The sequence below is a fragment of the Barbatula barbatula genome (genome assembly GCF_947034865.1).
Source record: "Barbatula barbatula genome assembly, chromosome: 5".
In the NCBI taxonomy this organism is placed as follows: Eukaryota; Metazoa; Chordata; class Actinopteri; order Cypriniformes; family Nemacheilidae; genus Barbatula; species Barbatula barbatula.
This window is the reverse complement of record NC_136769.1, coordinates 8,100,349-8,120,191: the sequence shown is the minus strand read 5'-3', so window position 1 is coordinate 8,120,191 and position 19,843 is coordinate 8,100,349. Positions and strand designations below refer to the sequence as shown.

Here is a 19,843-nt window from a genome sequence, read left to right as displayed (position 1 = left end):
AAGAAAGGCCTATAAAAATCCTATAAAACTGGAAGATTTAATTAAACGTATTGCAACATCTAAACCTACAACTTGCTTATTAGACCTCAAAACTATTAAATGATTAATAGAGTTACTACCCGTTGCAATTGAGCCCATTTATAACATTATCAACTTGTCAATTAATCTAGGCCATGTCCCAGGACCCTTTAAGATGACTGCCTCGAGAAACCAAACTTGGACTCCAAGAACTAGGAAACTATAGACCGATTTCAGATCTCTCTTACCTGTCAAAAATACTAGAAATAGTAGTGTCCACTCAGTTATGCTCTTTCTTACAAAATCGTAGTACTGAAACTGTGCTCGTAAAAATTACAAACAACCTGCTTACAGCATCAGAATAAGGTAACATCTAACTCTCTGCTTGACCTTAGTGCTTCGTTCGATATTGTACACCATAACATACTTCTAGATCGCTTGCACGATTATACCGGTATTGAGGGACAGGCACTACAATGGTCAGACAGACCAATTTGTCCATTTAAATGGGGAATCATCAAATCTAATGCAAGTAATTTATGGATTACCTCAGGGATCGGTTTTAGGACCCTTGCTATTCTCCATACATGCTGCCCATTGGAAACATTATTAAAAAACATGTAATTAGCTTCCACTGCTGTGAAGATGATACTCCGCTATCTCATCAAGACCAGATGATTCCTCCTATCCAAATTGGCAGAGTGCATCGAAGATATAAAACATTGAATGACTTGTAATTTCCTTCTTTTAAATTCTAATGAAATATTATCGGACCAAAGATAACGTAACCTGTAAATTGAAGGATATACTGTTACTCCAAAAAATACAGTAAAAGATGTAGGCGTTATAGTAGACAGCAACCTGTCATTTTGAAATCACATCTCAAATGTAGCAAAATCAGCCATTTTCCACCTTAGAAATGTTGCCATATGACGAAAAATTTACGCAGAGAAGCTTATTCATGCATTTGTGATCTCAAGACTTGACTACTGTAATGCACTACTTACTGGTTGTCCTGCATCATCAATAAACAAACTAAAGTTAGTTTCATAATGCAGCTGCCAGAGTTCTAACAGGTCCGGAAAATACAATCACATAACCCCAATGTTATCGACCCTTCACTGGCTTCCCATTAAGTATCGTATTTACTTTAAAGTTCTTTGAATCACTTATAAAGCCTTAAATGGTTTAGCCCCTACAGAGCTTCTATCACACTACAAGCCATCACGCTCTCTAAGATCTCAAGACTCAGGACTTTTGATAACACCTAGAATAACTAAATCCACCATAGGGGGTCGAGCTTTCTCATACGTAGCACCCAAACCTTGGAATAGCCTACCCGGCACTATTTGAGGATCAGACACACTCGCCCAATTTAAGACCACCTCTGCACCATCGCATCTTCACTCGCTAATGCAGACCTATGTTCCTGCCAGATCCCTGCGGTCTGTAAAGGTACAAAGTCATTCTCCCATACCTTCTCTGGATCTGTTCCACATTGGTGGAATGATCTACCTGCTGCTACAAGATCAGCAGACTCTGTTTAACTTGTTTTATTAACACCTTGTGCTGTGTTTTGTTTTTTCTTATTTTCCCCTGTAAAACTGCTTTGGAACAATGCACATTGTGAAAAGTGCTGTATAAATAAAATTGAATTAAAAAGTTTGTGCGGTTCTGGTTTGAAAAAAGCTTTGCTGTAGATGTTGTGTCTGCCAAAGAAAGACGCAAACAGTCGATGATTCATAACCATTTATGAGTATTTTTTTGGTTTGCCAAGTAACTTAGATTTGTCACTCGTTCTTCTCTTGCTGATCTCGTTTGACTTTAGGGTAGATTGGCAAAACCAACAAGTTTAAATCTTGTCATAAGTGTCACGGTTTATGGACAGAACCCAAGCGCAGGCAGACGTGAGATAAAAAAACAAAACTTTATTTAAACAAAAGACCGACGATGGGAAAACATGAACCAAGACAAGAATGTAAACTAGAACTAACTAAAACAAACGCAGTCCTTCGAATAATTAATCAACAAACTCAGAACACGACCAGGAATAATCCAACAAGGTGAGTTAATATGAATAGGGATGATCATGACAATGAACCGACAAGGGACTAGATAAAGGGAAACACTAACGAGGACTGATGACACAGGGAGAGTGGCGGCAGGTGAAGGGAATGAAACACTAAGGGAAAGATGGACCAGGGACGGTGACAAGACTAACACTAATGGGCCGCTAACAGGGAAACAAGGGTGCGGGGCTAAATGACGCGACACCGGAGAAGAGCATGGCGTGACAAACCAAAACAATGCTCTTTCTCCACACAAAACACATGGGACTGACATGATCCTGCCACAATACTCGAAAACCAAGACAAGGAGAGGCAGGATCATGACAATAAGGCGCTATTTTAAACTTTAAACCAATCATGTGACTTTCACTCAACTTGTTCTCACCCTTTCAGTTCCTTCTCATCATTTTCACTTTTGGCCAGTGCGGTCTCTCCATATACCCACAGGACTGAAATGTGCCAGTTATTGGTTTTCGCTAGAAACAAAGCATTGGTGACGTTTCACACATTCTGGGTTTTACTGACATGGCTATAGGCTATACCACACAAAAATCCAGTAAGAAACGGATAAAGTACCAGTTTTTTTTTCTTTATTTAACAGACAGTTGCTAGTGCAATTGAATGTAGTGCAAACTGTAAAATACAGGTAAAACGACTCATTCCTTCATATTAATACATTATTGTGCCCTATTTTTACGGATTCTTTTTTTAGAGTGCACACATGCCAAATCCCTCCCAGTCGAAATAAGATCGGCTGTTGTGGGTGTAGAGATTTTTAATTCAAAAGAATAAGGTTTGTGAGGTGGTTTTCCAAAAACTAAAAAATACCTGTGCTCCCAGTTTAAAATGCACGTTTGAGCTGTCTTAACGCATGATAAAATATATCAATGTCATTGGGTTTCTCAAGATGCACACCAGTTTTTTATGAATGTAAAATATTTCTTAAATGTCCTGTATTTAATTTAAGCCCTCCCAGGAAACTGCCCAATGGGTTTTTAAACCAGACCTAGTATACCATGGAAGACCTTAACCATTTAAAACAATAATAAATCATAATAATATGTTTATGAAACATGGTGGCTTGCCTCAGTGAGAACTTTTGTGGATGTTGTCTGATCTAAAACCAGGGCCATGCAATTGATGCTAATGAGCTCCAATTTTGATATACACCTCACTATAAACTAAACACTACTATTGGGGCTTTAAATTACATCTCTCGTGTATGTTATGGCTTACTGCAAAGTTAATAAACCATAAGAATAAAATCATTTTTTATGCAGATATGGTTTTGCATTATGGTGACTAAGAACTGTCAAAAATGTCAAGTCACCTGTATGACTAAGAAAACATGTACCTGCATGCCACATAATAACTGTCTCAGTGAAAGCCAGTTTAATCATCCGTTGCTCATTTGTATTCACTGGAATTCGTTTGTTTATTTTAGTGTGTGTGTGTGTGTGTGTTTCGTTGATACCTTGGGCGATTCACCACATACAACATATTTTAAGGTGACTTAAAAGCAGTAGTTCTTGATCTGAATTATGACACATGGTTTCGTGGGCATTTATCAACCCGGGTACATCGGATACACTTCAGAGAAGCAAAACAATTCAAATGAATCGTTTAAAAATCCCCTGGGTTAAAACATTTCTAAAACGAAAATTGTGCCCCCTTTCTATTCATAGTGGAAAGTGTAAAATCTCTTTCACGTTTAAATCAAATATGCAGTATATAAACTCCAATCCTACTGTGAGTCTGTATCATATCGACAAAACGCGTTGTATACACAAGAAGATTCAACGAGGTAAGTAATACAATTAGTGGCTAATTTATTTACTTATGACCTAATATTTGCATTATTTGATTTACATTAAATATTCTTTCAGGCATCTGTTACAATGGACCTGCATCGTATGGCCTGGCTGTGCACCATTATCTGCTTTGCGCACGTTAACTCATCTCCAACAAAATGCATCCTTCGGAAGCATTTGATGAAGAGATCATATACTCTCCTGGATACTATGGTAAGACTTTTTTTCGTAAGGCCTATTGTTTGTTGAAGATAGATATTGTGTAGTATGAGGCGAAGGTTCGTATATGTTCTTAAATTTACCGAATTCCTTTTAGGGTGGGCTTTTTCCTGCGCAATGCCTGGATGATGATGTTTCAGTTACTTTCCCTCAAAATGTTTTTGAGTCAAACAAAACGCAACAGGTAACGTGCACAGACCATTTAAAGGGGTTTTAAGCTGCACTGAGATTTCTGTTAACTTTTCGTTTTACTCCTGTTTTTAAATCAGGTCGGAGTCGAGAAGGCTATTTACCAGACACTGCAGAATATTGACGCACTGTTTGAGAACAATGGCGTTCCTGACGAGTGGAATGAAGAAAAATTGGATGAATTTTTACACACCCTATTCCGCCAAATTAAAGACAGCAAATGTGTAGGAGAAAAATCATAGTTTTTTTCTTTTTCATATCCGATCAAAGGAACTTGCCATATGCGAATAAGTGAGTTATTTGTGCCATCATTTATTAGTTGTTTTTGTCTTATAGATCTTGAGCAAATCTGAAGCTGGACAGGATTTGGACAGAGATGCTGCGCTCAAAGTTTACTTTGACACCCTATCAGCCAATATGAAGAAAAAGGTAAGACTCCTTACCCACACTATAATTTTGTATATGGTCTTACATCAGAATTTTTTTTGATGCTGAATGTCATTGTCAATGTCTCTGCAGAATTACAGTTACTGCGCATGGGAAGTTGTGCGAAAGGTGGTTCTCCGCGTACTGGACTACATATTGAACCACAACACGGACATTATGCTATGAGACCCAGGACGTTCTATTTATTTGTAAAACTTTATTTATATGTTACATTTTATTTATTAGTATTTATTTATTCATTTGTATTTATTAATTATTTATGTGCGTAAGCCTGGTCGAAAAACCATGAAAGAACAATCACAATTTCCATTCAGCACTGAAGAGCAAAAATAATCACTGACCGATTACATTATTACTGTAATTGTGTTTTTTATATTGCCTTTTTTACATTTTTATGTTTTATATTGTGGCCAAACTTTGAAAAATAAATATTTTTAATGCACTGATTCTGGATTCTCCTCTTATTTTGAAAGCATTTGACTTTTGGAACCTGATTGAAAAAGATCAAGTGAATATTTAGTAGGGATGAATGTGAAATAGTCAAATATGATTTGATTCCAGCATACGAAATGTTAAGATTGATCTTTAGACTTTGAGAGCTGGGACTAGTGTTGTTGTCGAAACCACCAAAACCGAGACAAGACCGAGTCCAGGGGGTGTCGAGACCAAGACAAGAACAAGGCAAGCCAAACCAAGTCGAGACCAAGACCAGTACTCCCAAAATTCATTCAAAAGATCCACAAAACACAAAATATATATAATAAAAATAGAATTATCTTGGTTGATTTATTGTGCAGAAATGTAGGATGTTTATCATCCACCTTCTGTAACATATAAAAACATTTGTGCAAGTGAAAATTTCAACAACTAAACATAACAAAAAATGTTAAATACCCAAAATAAACTTAAGTCAGTGACCTTCAACAAAACAAAACATTCAGTGACTTGAGTTTCATTGCTTTTTTTATCTAATCAATAGCAAAACAGCTGAAACGCTCAAAAGTTTTATTGAATAATTATACAAAATCAATATCACATCAGATGTTATAAAAAAACAAGGTCTCATACAAGTACAATTTTTCAAGCACATCTCGGATATTGTGGGCCTTTGTGTGTATTCATTTTATTGACAGATTTATTCATGACAATCCCCCATTCTTCTCTTACCAGCAGTAAGTAACAGAATAATCAAAAGTGGTGAATGCTTTTAAAAAAATGAGTTATACATCCAATCGGATGAATGATGTTAACAGTAAATCAGACAATGCACCAGTTAGTGTAATTCCCACAGTTGTGGTCTTGACCGGTCTTGAATAAAATCCAGAGACCAGTCTGAGACCAAGACATGACCGAGACCAAAGACAGTCAAGATCGAGACAAGACCATCAAAAAATGGTCTTGGATCGATCTTGGGTACTGCAACACTAGCTGTGACCTATTAGTTTCCCGCTGTAATTTCTCAAGTTTGTGCATAGTCATTTGTTTGTATCAGCAGAAGTTATTTATAGCAGACATTGCAGTATGTTAAAGGGATATAGGTTTTAGGGGGTCACAGTTTAAAGCATTCACGCTTGCATGCACATATCCTGTTTGTTTGCACTATGTCTTGCAGAAGAACACATCCTGTTTTTCATGTGTCTAGATGCACAAATAATATTCTCTCTTTGTCCTGGTTTTAAAGAGATCTTTTGATAAAAAGGGTTTACCAGGCATCATGAAATCAAATTTCACAGTAAGGGATTAAATACTGAGCTAATTCTTTGATTCTGTAACTCTTCAAGTTTTCCTTGCACATATGCAATGGGATATTATAAGTGTATGCTCAAAAAAACTGACAAACTGTACCATTGCACTAGTCTGCCTGCTACTCCTTTTTCCTTCATTAGTGTAAGACCTTGAAGTGTAAAACCCATAAATAAAATGTTGTCCTTGCACCAGGGGAGAGGAAATGGAGATAAAGATAATAAAGGTGAGTCTTTTTGAGGTCATCCTCAGTCTCACCTCGATAATCTCTTTTTCTCTTCAAACAGGAAGTCATTATATAAGTTAAAATATTTTAAACAATTGGGGCTTTCCCTTTATGTAAAACCGATGAGGATTCTTCCGAGATGCCTTTAAAGCCTGTTTCATCAGTGCTGCCGCAACAAAAACAATATTGAAGAGATTGTTTATCTCCTGCACTTTAGGATTATTGTAGGGATGCACAATAAATTATTGCTCATATCGGTATCGGCCGATAAATGGTCATTTTTAATGATATCGAAGTAGGCCGATAATACAATAGGCCGATATATTACAGCCAATCACTGTTTGCCGACATCATCAATATCAACTTGGTCAACCCGCTTTTTTTTAGCTTAAGATTTCTTTATGTTCCTTAAAAAAAGTTGCTCTCTGCAGCATTGTGACTAGGTTTAAAGTGGAAACTCTTAACTAAAAACTTTTACTACTGTTTAAGGAGAGCTCTCAGTGTTAAGATAAAATGTTTTGTGAATGACAATAATGTCTGTACACATTTTTTCTTCCATGTTATCAAAGCAGATGTGTATACTGAAATGGCATTCATCTATGGATAATTTAACCCGTGAGTGTTCAAATGACTAATTCCCACAAAAATTCTAGGTTCTATAAAGCCATTGTTGGGTGAAATGAACTCAGAATACGGCTATATTTAACCCAACAATGGGTTAAAACAACCCTGCATTTTGAGCATGAATCATTTATAAGCAATCGGCTTGGTTTGTCCATTTTTGACCCAATGCTGGGTTGAGAGAACCCAACCATTTTTAATAGGCCTACCTACAATTGTGCATTTATTCTTGTTTATCATTTATTTGTGCATTCATATTGCTCATTAACTTCATATTCACACTGAACTCGCTAACAAATTTAGGGTCAAGGTCATTTAAAGTACTGTGCATCGTGTTCAATTGGTAACCAAGAAAAATAATTCAGTGTTATCACTTTTATTGAGTGCACCACACATATCATTGTTTTTTAGACAATAAATACATAAATAGATACATAAATAAATAGATAGGTAAATAAATAGATAAATAAATAAATAAACAGATAAAGCTATAGGGAAAACTACACTTTGGATGAGTTCATCCTGAGGACGAAACTAAGAACATGCAAGAGCTCCTTGCGAACAACCTCCCAAGCGCAGAAACTGTTGTCCTGGAGAAAAAGGTAAAGATGGTATATGGGTTGTAATGACAGTTTTTAATTCGAATGAAAGCTTGGCACGCATATCATATACACATTTTTTATAAGGTCTGGTATACTGTACCTTGTTTCTAAGTAGAGTGGCTAATTTTTCAAAATAGGTTTTCAGTGCACTGTCTGTTGCAGAAAAATCTATCTGGTGGCCATGTCTCTTGTTTAAAATCTACACAAGAAGATGAATTATGACACAATTACAGGTGTGTTCACAGCCATATACAAAGTATGTTGAAACAATGTATTTGTACTCACACATCTGTTCTCCTTAGTTAGACGGTAAACGATGTTTTGGAAATGGTCTGCTTTCTGCTGGTCCCAGGACTCTGGGAGAGTGTCGTTGGCAAACAGAGTGTCTGTGTGCTCCATAATTTGAAATACTGTTCTCTCAACACTGATTTTCTACAAATATAGCAACAACAGAAAACATTATTTGCTTAATGGGATAAGGTAATGTCGTTGTGTTCTTGATAGTCTTCTTTGATCATTTATTTCACCTGATTTAAGCCCTTAGATTGCAGACCAGATTCGGGAAACTCCATCTTGGCGTTTTCATCCAAGCATTCCCAAGGGAAAAGACCCCCCTAATAAAACAGACATAATCCGATTAGGACATAGACCATAGAGAGAAAATGAAAGACCTTGAAAAATGAAAGTCACTTAAAGGGATACTCCACACAAAAAGGAACATTCTGTCATTATTTAAATGATTTTATGATAGTAAAAGTGCAGCATGTTTAAGGAGATTGTCTTACTACAAACATCATCATATGGTTAGGTTCTATAGTTAAACCTTAATTCTCCACCTTAATTTTCCTATGTTGAATAATCTAAAAAAATAATTGTACAAGTACAGTCTCAACTCACCATGTTCTCGAGTAGATTGTGAGATGATTTCACGAGTTTCCACCGAAGATTACAATTTGTTGGCATCGAGCTAACTCGCGCGCAGACAAAAAAGGAACACAGCAAAGTGATGCACTGAAGCTTCATGATGTAAAGGAATTCAAGATCCGCGGGCTGAACAATAATAACTGTCAAATGTAGCACTCGGCCACGAACACTGTTAAAACTACTTGCTGAAAATATCTTCTTATGTCTGAAATGGATACCCATCTTCCGTTTTATACAGCAAGAATTCATAATTTTTCGGACCAGAAGCTACGTAAGTGGAAAGAAAAAACGAAAACACAAACCGCAAGAGCATTTCACTTTGTGCTGAAGATCTCCCTCTTTTGTTGTGGTCGGCAACAATAAGTCATATCTATCCATAGATCTGTCTATCTATCTATCTATCTATCTATCTATCTATCTATCTATATATATATATATATATATATATATATATAGATATATTTGTCGAGTCTACATTTAAATCTTAATCTAAATATCTGCCTTGTTTTATTTAGTTTCTGAAATACCAGATTTTTATGTGAGCCTACTTGTAAAGGGGTTATGATTTTTCACGTTTAATCTTACTTGTGTTTACACTAGGCTAAATAAATGATCCAATGTTTAACACCATGTTAAAACAGGACACATCTAAGGCTAGAAATGACGTTTTTTTTTTATCATCGTCTTTTATTATTGCTTTTCGCAGAATGGAATAATAATTTGTGTATATATTATTCACGTTTTGTGTTTGTAAATGCAGCCCCTTTCTATCTTTTTTTTCCAAGGTTATCTCTCTCTATATATATATATATATATATATATATATCTTAAGCGTCCCTTCGCTTTGCTGTAAATATCAGAATGGCTGACTCAAATAAAAAATGCGCCAGTGAAACGTGCTCCCATTTTCATCTCTTACTGAAAAGTTAAAAGTGGCTGCTCGGTAAGTCCCATGTCTTTTCATGAATGGGATTTTTTTACAACTGCAATTCAGACAATGGGAAACCAAAATGCATTTAGCCTATTGCACAGCCCACATCATGCATGACTGGTGGCAACGGATACACGAGTTCACCTCCCACGCCACAGACCACAGTACCGTTCACAGACGATCTCTAGCGATATTCAAGCAGGGCATGTTGGGTTCCATTAACCACAGTTATGAGTGTCAATAGACTTAATAATGCCCGTGTAGTCATTACCTAATAGCGGAATATTCCGTTCTCACCATCATAAGCGTATACGAAGCGCACGGGATTTTATTTAAGCTGTTGAAGTTCTGGAAAAAATAAACACAGCGTATTTCGTTCTGTGCATTGATGAACATAAGGACATTTGACCTATACCAACAACCGATAGGAGTTTCCTTTAAATGCATCATCATGGGATGTCATTAAAATGGCTATTACTAAATGACCGCATGAGGTGTTGTGTGAGGCGAGCAGGGTTGCGGTTTGTCATATCTTCTTTGTATTGTGAATCTCTTCTGAGAAGACTTTGCAAGCTTTCCATTGCAAGAAACCGATTTAAAATAAAGAAACAAAACACCTTCAAACATCAAGAGCAGTGATTTTGTAAACAGCAGCAGGTTTTCAGTTTATACGTAAGGGATCGTGTCATAATGACACGAAGCGGAGCAGTTCGAGTGAGAAATCGCTAGAACGTGTAAAAATAATCATCTTTCGTGATGACAAACAACGCCAATGACTGTATAAGAGATATGCGGGGACACGCGTCGCGCTACGTGATAGGAAAGGGTCCAAGCACCCAAGATTCAAGATGCGTATATGCTTTCGGATGCTTGTTTGAGATGCACCTTGCATCGCATGAAAAGAAGACGAGAGTAGGTGCCTGCACTAAGGGGAGGAGTGTAAACAGTGGAGGCAAGACGGACATTCCCAAATCGCGCTGTCGAGTCGACTGACATAAATGTCGCATTTTTATGGCTTTTTTCTTGGGCCAACTGAGTTTAAAAGTGAGAAATGTTCTAACACTTATGTCAAGGCTGTAAGAAATAATTTCTTTGACAAACGAATGCTTAATCATATTAGAACATCTTATGTAAAGTTTCCACTTAATCCCCAAAATCAAAGAAATTCATTTAAAATTGTATGGATATTTATCCGTCTGGAGGGCTCCTATATTGTGTCAATTCTGTAACTCATTTCCAGAAAACAATAAGCATATTTTTCTTTAATTCCTGGAAAAAAGTGCAATAATTGTGGTTAAATGAGAAAAATGTGTTAGAATTAAACATGTCGTTTATAAAAGAAATAATATGGAAACTGTGAAGAAGGAGTTGAAACTTACTTTTGTCAGCTAAGAATTGTATTCCCAGATGTAATTTTTTAAAATCACCCTTTTTATAGTATTTAAGAATTATTCGGGACAATATTAAAAAATGCTGTTTAAGGCAAATATACAAATCTGGAATTTTGTTAGACTTATTTGATAATATAAATTATATTTCTCGTTTTGAATTTATTCATATGGATTGATTGAAAATTGTAAAGAAATTGTTTCTTTTTTGTCTTCTTTGTTGTATTATCTTTTATGATTTTTTCTTGTCTTAGCTCCTCTTAAAATGGATGTTTTTGAATATAAACTGTATACCATCTTGTTTTGTAATGATTTTTGATATACTTAAATAAAATTTAAAATAGCGCATTTTATCGCAGATGAAATCGATGCAATTTGATTGCCACTGCTTTTACGTGAAGGTGGTTGTGAGGACAATATGTTTCACACAGGTGTGTTTTTTCCACATATAAATAAAAAAACTACTTCAGTTAATGGACTTAATTCATTACTTAATTAATAGAACACTTAAGGAAAAAATATCAGCTGACATTCTCGCCCAATCAACATAAGATGTGTCGTCAAGCATGTCGTTTTCATCAACACAGTCGGGGAAGGCTACTGCTCTCTGCTGCGGATTTTGGCCAGGCCGCCTCGTTGCCGCGAGAGTTTTTTGGCACACGTCAGCATGACATCCGAGCAAGGCGGATGTAAGTTGTAACTCGGACACATTTCTAACCGGCATGCATCCTGCTCTTGTAGTAGTTAGATGTTAGGGGTCAGCTGTTTTTATTGTAAACAGTTGTTATGTCTGCATTCTTGCGTCTCGCTACACACACAGTTCGCACTTCTTCAGTCTGATTGGCTGACATCGTGCTTGGCCTCTGTAATTTGATTGGCTGGAATTGCGTAAACTCTGTCTTTCTCGTTTGATTGGTCAACTTTTTGACATTGACGAGCGCTTGCCGCTGGTATCGCTGCTGCAGTTGCACCAAGTTACAGTAATATAGGGCACAGAAAGCATGAGAAAATCTAGTAACAAGTCGGTCAAAAAATATTACTGCTATTATTAGACATTAACCGGTAATATCTGCATCAGCTAACAGTTTTCACTCCAGATAACTATAAATAGACACTTTCCCATCACAGGAATAAAGAAGACACTGTAATAATGACCGATTTGAAAAGCATGTTTACTGTCAAAAGATTCAACATTTTCATTTACACACATGTTATTAACATGTGTTTTAATCTGCACATCTTCTTCGGTTAACGTTACTGGAGTGGAGGACCGAGTTTAAAGCTGAATGCTGCCACTCAGCGTACTGAGATAATTCATTCAGAAACCTGAGATAGATTAGGGGCTTTTGAAAAACCATCAGTGGCTTGAGCCCAAATGCCATCCCTCCGCTCTGCCCCCGTCTAGCAACTGGAGGCGGTCGTAACATAGAGGCATAGGTAGGGGGCTGCTTGGGGCCCCCTACCAGCGGTCATAATAGGGGGGCCCCCAACCAACCTAAAAAATAAACAAAACCCTTATCATCATGAACACTTCAAAAGCATTGTATTAATATTCTTAAGAAATACGTAGAAACTTTGAAGTAGTAGTTAAAATGTCCCGTTCATGTTTATCTGACTACACACATACACCCCCTTCTTTCACAATGAAATGGGCTAGTCCGTAACCGTGTGGCTGCGCTTCGCTTCTCTGCGTCACAGCAAATGGAATGATTTTTGGTGACAAATCTTATTTTTACACATATTTTGGGAAAATGCTTTGAACATTTTTCCTAAACTCAATAATACACTGTGAGCAAATTCACCACCCTTTCGTTATGTTCGGGATGAAAACATCCACTCAATTGAACTTCTGTAAAAATCAGATAAATATTTGTTTTCACATTTTTTGGCATAAATCTGTTAATCAACCTCAGTCCTGATCAGAACTGCTGCAAAAACTGCAAAAATGTTTAGGGAAAAATACTGGATGCTACTTTTTTTGCAAATTATGTTTTTCAAAAACTGAATAAAACACACACAAAATAACTTATTTTCAATATAAAAAAGTGATTGTGGACTGGATTTTTCTAACCTTTTAGAACAGTTTTGGACATGTGAAAGATTAGTAACAACATTTTGATGCATTTTGATGCTTTGATGTATTTTCTTTTTTTTTGCAGCATCAGATAAAATTTGTATCTCCCTATCATGTATCATGTACATAGGTTTGTTTGTAGAATGTTTGAAATGTTCAATCTCAAATGTCAAGTCACTTTTTATTTTATCTTAAAAAAATAATAAACAGTGCTAGTTTTCCTGGCATTTAGGCAAAGACGTGTTATCTGAAACCTTATTCTCTATTGGGTTCCATCGTGACTATTAGTTTGTGTAGTGGTACACTTTGTGTGTTCTCTGCTTTCCATTTTCATTTTGAAGTAAAACATTTTCGTTCTCTTTTAAAGATCGGATACACCTTCGCCTTGGGCCCCCAATTTGCCTAATCCGCCATTGCAACAAACCATTTCCTCTCACCTGCGCTGTTCCACTCCTCCCCTTACTGCAGCCGCTTACTCTCGTCTTTATTTCATGAAAAGCGCAAGCAGTTGCGTCATATACTGATTCAGGAACAGGGCCTTTCCCACTGCTTGCAATCGCCTAATCACCGGATGAGTTGCAAATGTAAACATTAGTTTTTGTCTGTACTTACTTACATCTATAAGGATAACAAAATAAAGTTCAATATCATGACTATTGACTGTTTCATATGCCTTTATTAGCTAAATTGCTTATTTTTTAATTTATGATCCATGTTTCTGTCTAACTGTTGTGATTAGTTCAGCTGTGGGGGCTATGATTTAGGCAACATAAAATGTATATCATGATCCTTGTCTAATTAATAAAACAAACCACGTAAGCCACTTAGACATTTTCTAAATTGCTTTTGTTTATTTGTAATGATTATGGTAAGCTATAATATCTAAGATAAGATATCTAAGCCATACATTTGTTCATATGGACTGCATTATTGAACGGCCTGTCGTCAATTATTCAGAAAACGACTAAATGTGTCAGGTTCAATAAATAATTTTTATTTTTTCATTTAATAAATAGTATAAAACATTTTTTAAGACATTAAGAAAGTAAAAAACAAGTATAAATAAATAAACATTCAATATACTGATAGAGAAGTGAATAAATAAAATGAAAATAAATAACAAATAGAAGAACTACATTTCAGACAATTACAATAGCATTTGCATCCCAAACAAATTTTAGGCTAAGTCTGCAAACTGCAGTTTGTTTTTATTGATAAGCATTATAAAAAATACCTTTATAAAAAACATTTCAGTTTACCGATTTTGTATGAGAAAAAAAGCTTATTTGATCACTTCAAGTTTTGATTAGAAAAAAATTAAACAGTAAACACTGCTTTAAAACACCTTAAAAAATGGTATACAGAAATGTAAACAAATACATATAACACAGATCAGTCTTTTTTTGCATTTGCTCATATAGAAAATTGATTCTTCTTTGTTTTATGGAATGTACCACAGGGCAATTCTTTGCCCTGATCATGACGTTTGATGTTTTAGTCTCAAGAAGGTCTTTGCATTGCTTGCCATGATGTCCATTCTTTGCAGGTGACTTCTCACAACCCTGCGGATCTGCTCCCATGCCCAGGCACTGTATTCCTTAAAACACAGAATAAATAACTTGCTGTAACTGATTTCATTTATTATTGATGACAACATTTCTATTACAAAGTAACATTCAGAAACGCAAATACAAAATGCCTCTTCCTACAATGGGAAAACAAACAATGGAAAAATAATCGCGTATTCAGGCAATGACATGGTTTTGACAAGGTCTATGGTGTTTAAAGCCCAAAGATGTATTAAAAGCAAGTAGATACGCCTTGTTCACTTCTGACAAGAAATGTTCGCCTTTCTTTTTGTCTTTGACACACGTGCAGTACAACCAGTAGAAAGTAGAACCACATGTGATATGTCATGCTGTGCAAAACTTACTTTTTTCTTTAGCATTTTCTTTAAAACCTTGAAGTGCCTCTTTATTCTTCTCTCGTAAGACGTATGTGATGCTTTTTGGTATCGAGCCGCCTAAACAAGCAAAATACAAACAATCAGCAAAAACAGTAAAATTACATAATGGGCAAACTCTACTATTAAAGCTTTGTAAACACAACATTTTAAAATATTTCGTTAATATACAACATTTTGTACAACACAAGACTTACACATTCTTTGAGGTCAGACGACTGCCTGTGCAGGACATTCAGAAAATTGTCCACAGTCTTGGGGTTCCATTTTACTGATCTCATTTGCTCTTTCGCATCCATGAGGTCTATGATAAGGTCTAAGGTCAAGGTAAGAAACCTCACCTGGTCCTCCATCTGTAAATACACAGATCAATTGTAGAGACAGTGTGAATATGTGACCTGTGCTTGCTTTCATGATATAAAAACAATATGTCTTTAAAAAGAAATATGTCTTTAAAAAAGAATGTTCTCAATAAGTCATGTTAAAAAAAATTATTACTTGAACTTATCAAAATGATTGAACCAATATCTACATTCAAAAGTAACACAGAATGCTACTATTTTAAAGTCAGGTTTACATAAATTAATGTAGCTTTTGAGCTAAAGTTTTTAAGTTGAATTTCTTCAACAGTGGATAAACTGTAATAGTAACCCATACAGTATGTTGTTCTTTCAGGTAATGAAATTCTGATACCAATTCCAAACAGAAATTTTTTTTTGCCCACCTTAGCATTGTCCATGTATTTGTACAGTGATCCAGGAAAAGGCACCCTTTGTGTAGGATGATCTGGACCCTATAACATTGTAAAAAAAACATTTCACACATCCTGTCAAAGTGCAAAAATGTGTCCCTATGCAAGACTTCCCTTAAACGTTTATGCTTTGCAGACTAAATAAAATCAGTGCATCAGTGACAACATTCTTCATTAAAACTGTATCATGTTCTTAATAATTGTGAATACAACCCCAAAGCCATCACATTAACACATTTATAAGTAAAATACATGTATAATGGATGTTTAAATACTTTAAAGTGTTCTTAAAAACACTGCGGAGGGTTTCTAAAGCAACAGTCTGGAACTGTGGCGATAAATCACACTCATTCTCAAATATAACAATTCAAAGTTTAACTTACCATTCGCAAAAGCAGCGTCAGAGACTCGTCGCTTACTAGCCTGTATCGCCGGAACCACTCGCAGGCAGAGCATTGACTCTGCAGAGTCAAAAATATCACACAAATATAAGTCCACATTTTGGTTTGTCTCATCCTTGCGTGCATAATGTTTTCTACGGTCTGGTCTGGGTGAATTTAACAGCGACATGTTTAATGCTTTGTATATATGTGAACAGTATGAAAAGCGAAAACGAAGAATGAAGAGAGGCACTTTCACTTTGGCCTCAATAGGAAATGCCCACAAGGTTTCCCCTTCAATGAGAAAAAAGCCGCTCTTTGATAAATCTATACTAAAATATTTCATGAATTTAGAGCAAGCACTTAAAAAGAGGTAGGTTTAGAGCATATATGCTACTTTTGTTTACCAATACAGTGCGTACCACAAACAAACTGGGAACGAACAAACACGGAGCGAACAAACTTTATTTTCCCCTCGCAACCAGCAGCGTTACAATATGAGAAAACAAACATATTACTACTGTATATAGGTCAAATTGGCATCCCGTGGAAAAAATCCCATGGAAAATAAGCCTTACCTGATTCCATAGTATTTTGTGTCGCTGACATTTCAACTGAGAAGGGAAATCGTTTTCACTTTCTGTTAGGTGACGTACGGAAGTTGACGCAACTGCTGGCTGACGTAACCTCGCGCTCTCATTGTTTTTCACTTTTTAATGCTGCAGATTCCCCTATGCGTGTGAAAATGGGCTGGTTTATGCATTGTACCATCGAATAAAAAATAGCAATTCTGTAAATTATCATCATTTACTAATGCTAGAAAAACCGTGTTGAAAGCAGTGTTAAATATACTGTTAAACATTTTTATAGGATTTTTTGATGTTTCAGAAGTTAACCCACACGCCCAATGGGGTGTTAACAGGTGTAATGTAGTTTCATGGATCAAAGCCAAAGTACAATAAACAGTGATAAATAAAATATACAACTAAAGACTGCAACTTTTTATATGAATATGTATAAAATGTATAAGATATGCATTATACATATTTATATAATTACATAATCAAGGGCAGGGCAAGATCAATCGGACCTCGCCCAATATCATTTGCACAGCTGGGATTTGTAACTTTTTTTAAATGTGTGTAATGTGCAACATATAATTTATACTTCCTGTCTTCGTCATAAATGATCTTTAAGCCGGCCATTTCGAGCGATAACGTAGTTTAAGAAGTGTAGCTATTGTTGCGTTTTGTCCCATCATCTACTGCTGTATGCATTTCAAGTAGCCTAATCCCATTAATCTTAACACTACATGAAACAAATAAGGCCAGAACCATTCATTTTAAATGTATAGATGTGATTACATTGAAACGTGGTGTGTGCTAGTTTGGCATAACGAAGAGCTGCTTCGTCGTAAAATAACTTTAAATGTGTCTGGGTCCATATTTACTCAACGGGTCGCTATTCTAATGATTCATTTGTATTAAGGTGCAACGAAAAGCACAATGTTTCATACTTTGACCGCGCGCAACCGAATGTCACAGAAGCACTAATGTATTTCGCTTGCAATATTCAGCGTAATATATCTGAATATGTGAGAACGTAATAGGGAGAAACCATTTGCGTGAGAGAGAGTTGGCTGCAAGTTTCACCTGCACACATCGATACTTACATTCGTTTGATCTCTTTCGATCAGCAGTCGTCTGATCGTATAATATCTGGCTATGCATATAACCAGAGCCATGTGCCATGCAGCGTGCAAGCTTTGAGCGATGTTTTATAATCAAGTTGTCACAAGAAATAAGTCTCAGTAAATATAATTGTATGCTTATTCTTTATTGAAAAAATAAATACATAAATAACATGAGGTCTTCATAGCTAAACGTGCTTTAAATATAGGCCTACTTTACCGTTATGATTACTTGCCCTGTCCCCATAGAGAATATAAAATAGTGTAATCAAATATTTTATCAATTGTGACCAAGAGTAACATTAACAAGGTCGTTTATTCTAACCAAAACATTTGTTTCAATTAGAATACTTCTACATTCATTTGTTCTCGATGTTACATTCATTAAAGGAACGCTCAATAACATTTAGTTTAGACATTCATTCGTTCATTCATACGTTCGTTCATTTGTTCAATGATCTTACAAATAGTGCAAATGGAAAAAATAACGTTATCTTATTTATAAATTAAAGACAAAAATAAATATATTAGCGTAATAATGAATTAAGACAAGATTATAAATAAAGACAAAATTACATGTAGTGCCATGTAAATAAAAAGCAAACATTTACAATATTAAATTCCTATGTCTAAAGACTTTTTGGAAGTGGTCCATGACTCCCAAAATCTCATTGCGTGCAATCTCCCACGCACACCTTCGGAAATCCTTAAAGAAAGAAAATCACAGTTAAGATTGATAAATAATTCAAGTACGAATAAAATGTTGACCAACGTCAGCAAGTTTAATGAATTAAATTAATAAAGTCTTAATAAAGTCATCTCGCAATCTCTTACCTCCCGCGTGAGAAATTGATCGAGCTTTTCGAAGTTTTTCACTAGCGTCTCAAGTTCAGAGCTTACCACGGGCATCTGGAAATTAGAAATGAACAATAAAACAATTAATGACAGTTTTAAATGACTTTGAGAGGTCGCTTTAACCCTCAAATGTCTCTGACTTACGGAGTTTTCATAAGATCTCGTTTGATGGTGGAGACGGTGAAGGAGCCCTCGCAAATCCATGAGCACAGCGGATTTCCAGTGGCCTTGGCCGTTCTTCTTGAAGATCTCAAAGGTATGTGCAAGTGCTATCTTCAGTCCTGGAAGAACTTCCTGCCCCTGTTCCCAAAATAAATAGATTAACCTTATTTACAAATTCCAATTTATTTAAACAAAATGACGTTAATGATGCAAAAATACGATTTGATGTGGGTCGGGTGTCTATCATCGCAGAGACTACTTGAATAAAGTGTGCACTTTTATCAAACACACCTAAACCGCTTGACCAGGATGTTTTCTATTAAAACGGGCAGTTGTTTTTAAATCAAACAATATTTTGATGTCTACCTTTTTTGGAAGACTCGATGAGAGGTCAAATGTAGTATTTTCCACCTCCCTTGGGCATGTCTTTGGACCCTGTGGGATAGAAATTGTATTAATATAGGACAGATAGACAGACAGATAGATAGATAGACAGACAGACAGACAGACAGACAGACAGACAGACAGACAGACAGTCAGGCAGACAGACAGACAGATAGACTCCCTCACCAGTGCATGTAGAAGTTTAATTGTTTTCTTTAAATGGAAGATCTCCTCCCTCCCATTGGATTCTGCATACAAGGGGAAAACGACGAGCCACATAAAATACAAAGTTTTCATTATCGCTTTATATTGATAGTGTTGTATGATAGTAGCTACTACAACGCTCAGTGCAAATGTAAAACAAACACCAAGATTATGGCAAGACACTGACTATAT

The 19,843-nt window shown here is 35.9% G+C and overlaps 3 protein-coding genes across 3 annotated transcripts; 1 reads left to right on the top strand and 2 right to left on the bottom strand.

Moving 5' to 3' along the window:
* The first annotated feature begins 3,617 nt into the window (after nucleotides 1-3,617).
* ifnphi3 (interferon phi 3) lies at nucleotides 3,618-5,199 on the top strand. The gene is made up of 5 exons (XM_079457441.1): nucleotides 3,618-4,111; nucleotides 4,215-4,301; nucleotides 4,387-4,530; nucleotides 4,643-4,735; nucleotides 4,826-5,199. Exons 1-5 carry the CDS (start codon nucleotides 3,986-3,988, stop codon nucleotides 4,916-4,918), a joined length of 543 nt encoding a protein of 180 aa, XP_079313567.1. The 5' UTR covers nucleotides 3,618-3,985; the 3' UTR covers nucleotides 4,919-5,199.
* Nucleotides 5,200-7,843: 2,644 nt separating this feature from the next.
* Nucleotides 7,844-8,908, bottom strand: ifnphi2 (interferon phi 2; the record flags this gene model as incomplete). The annotated part of the gene is made up of 5 exons (XM_079457726.1): nucleotides 7,844-7,933; nucleotides 8,046-8,144; nucleotides 8,231-8,377; nucleotides 8,473-8,559; nucleotides 8,843-8,908. The coding sequence occupies 5 exons, from the start codon at nucleotides 8,906-8,908 to the stop codon at nucleotides 7,844-7,846; spliced, it is 489 nt and encodes a 162-aa protein (XP_079313852.1).
* A 5,328-nt stretch (nucleotides 8,909-14,236) lies between these two features.
* On the bottom strand, nucleotides 14,237-16,522 carry ifnphi1 (interferon phi 1). Its single transcript, XM_079457232.1, has 5 exons — nucleotides 16,360-16,522; nucleotides 15,950-16,018; nucleotides 15,423-15,578; nucleotides 15,196-15,285; nucleotides 14,237-14,859 (listed from the first exon to the last, which is right to left on the bottom strand). Exons 1-5 carry the CDS (start codon nucleotides 16,501-16,503, stop codon nucleotides 14,740-14,742), a joined length of 579 nt encoding a protein of 192 aa, XP_079313358.1. The 5' UTR covers nucleotides 16,504-16,522; the 3' UTR covers nucleotides 14,237-14,739.
* Nucleotides 16,523-19,843: the final 3,321 nt, after the last annotated feature.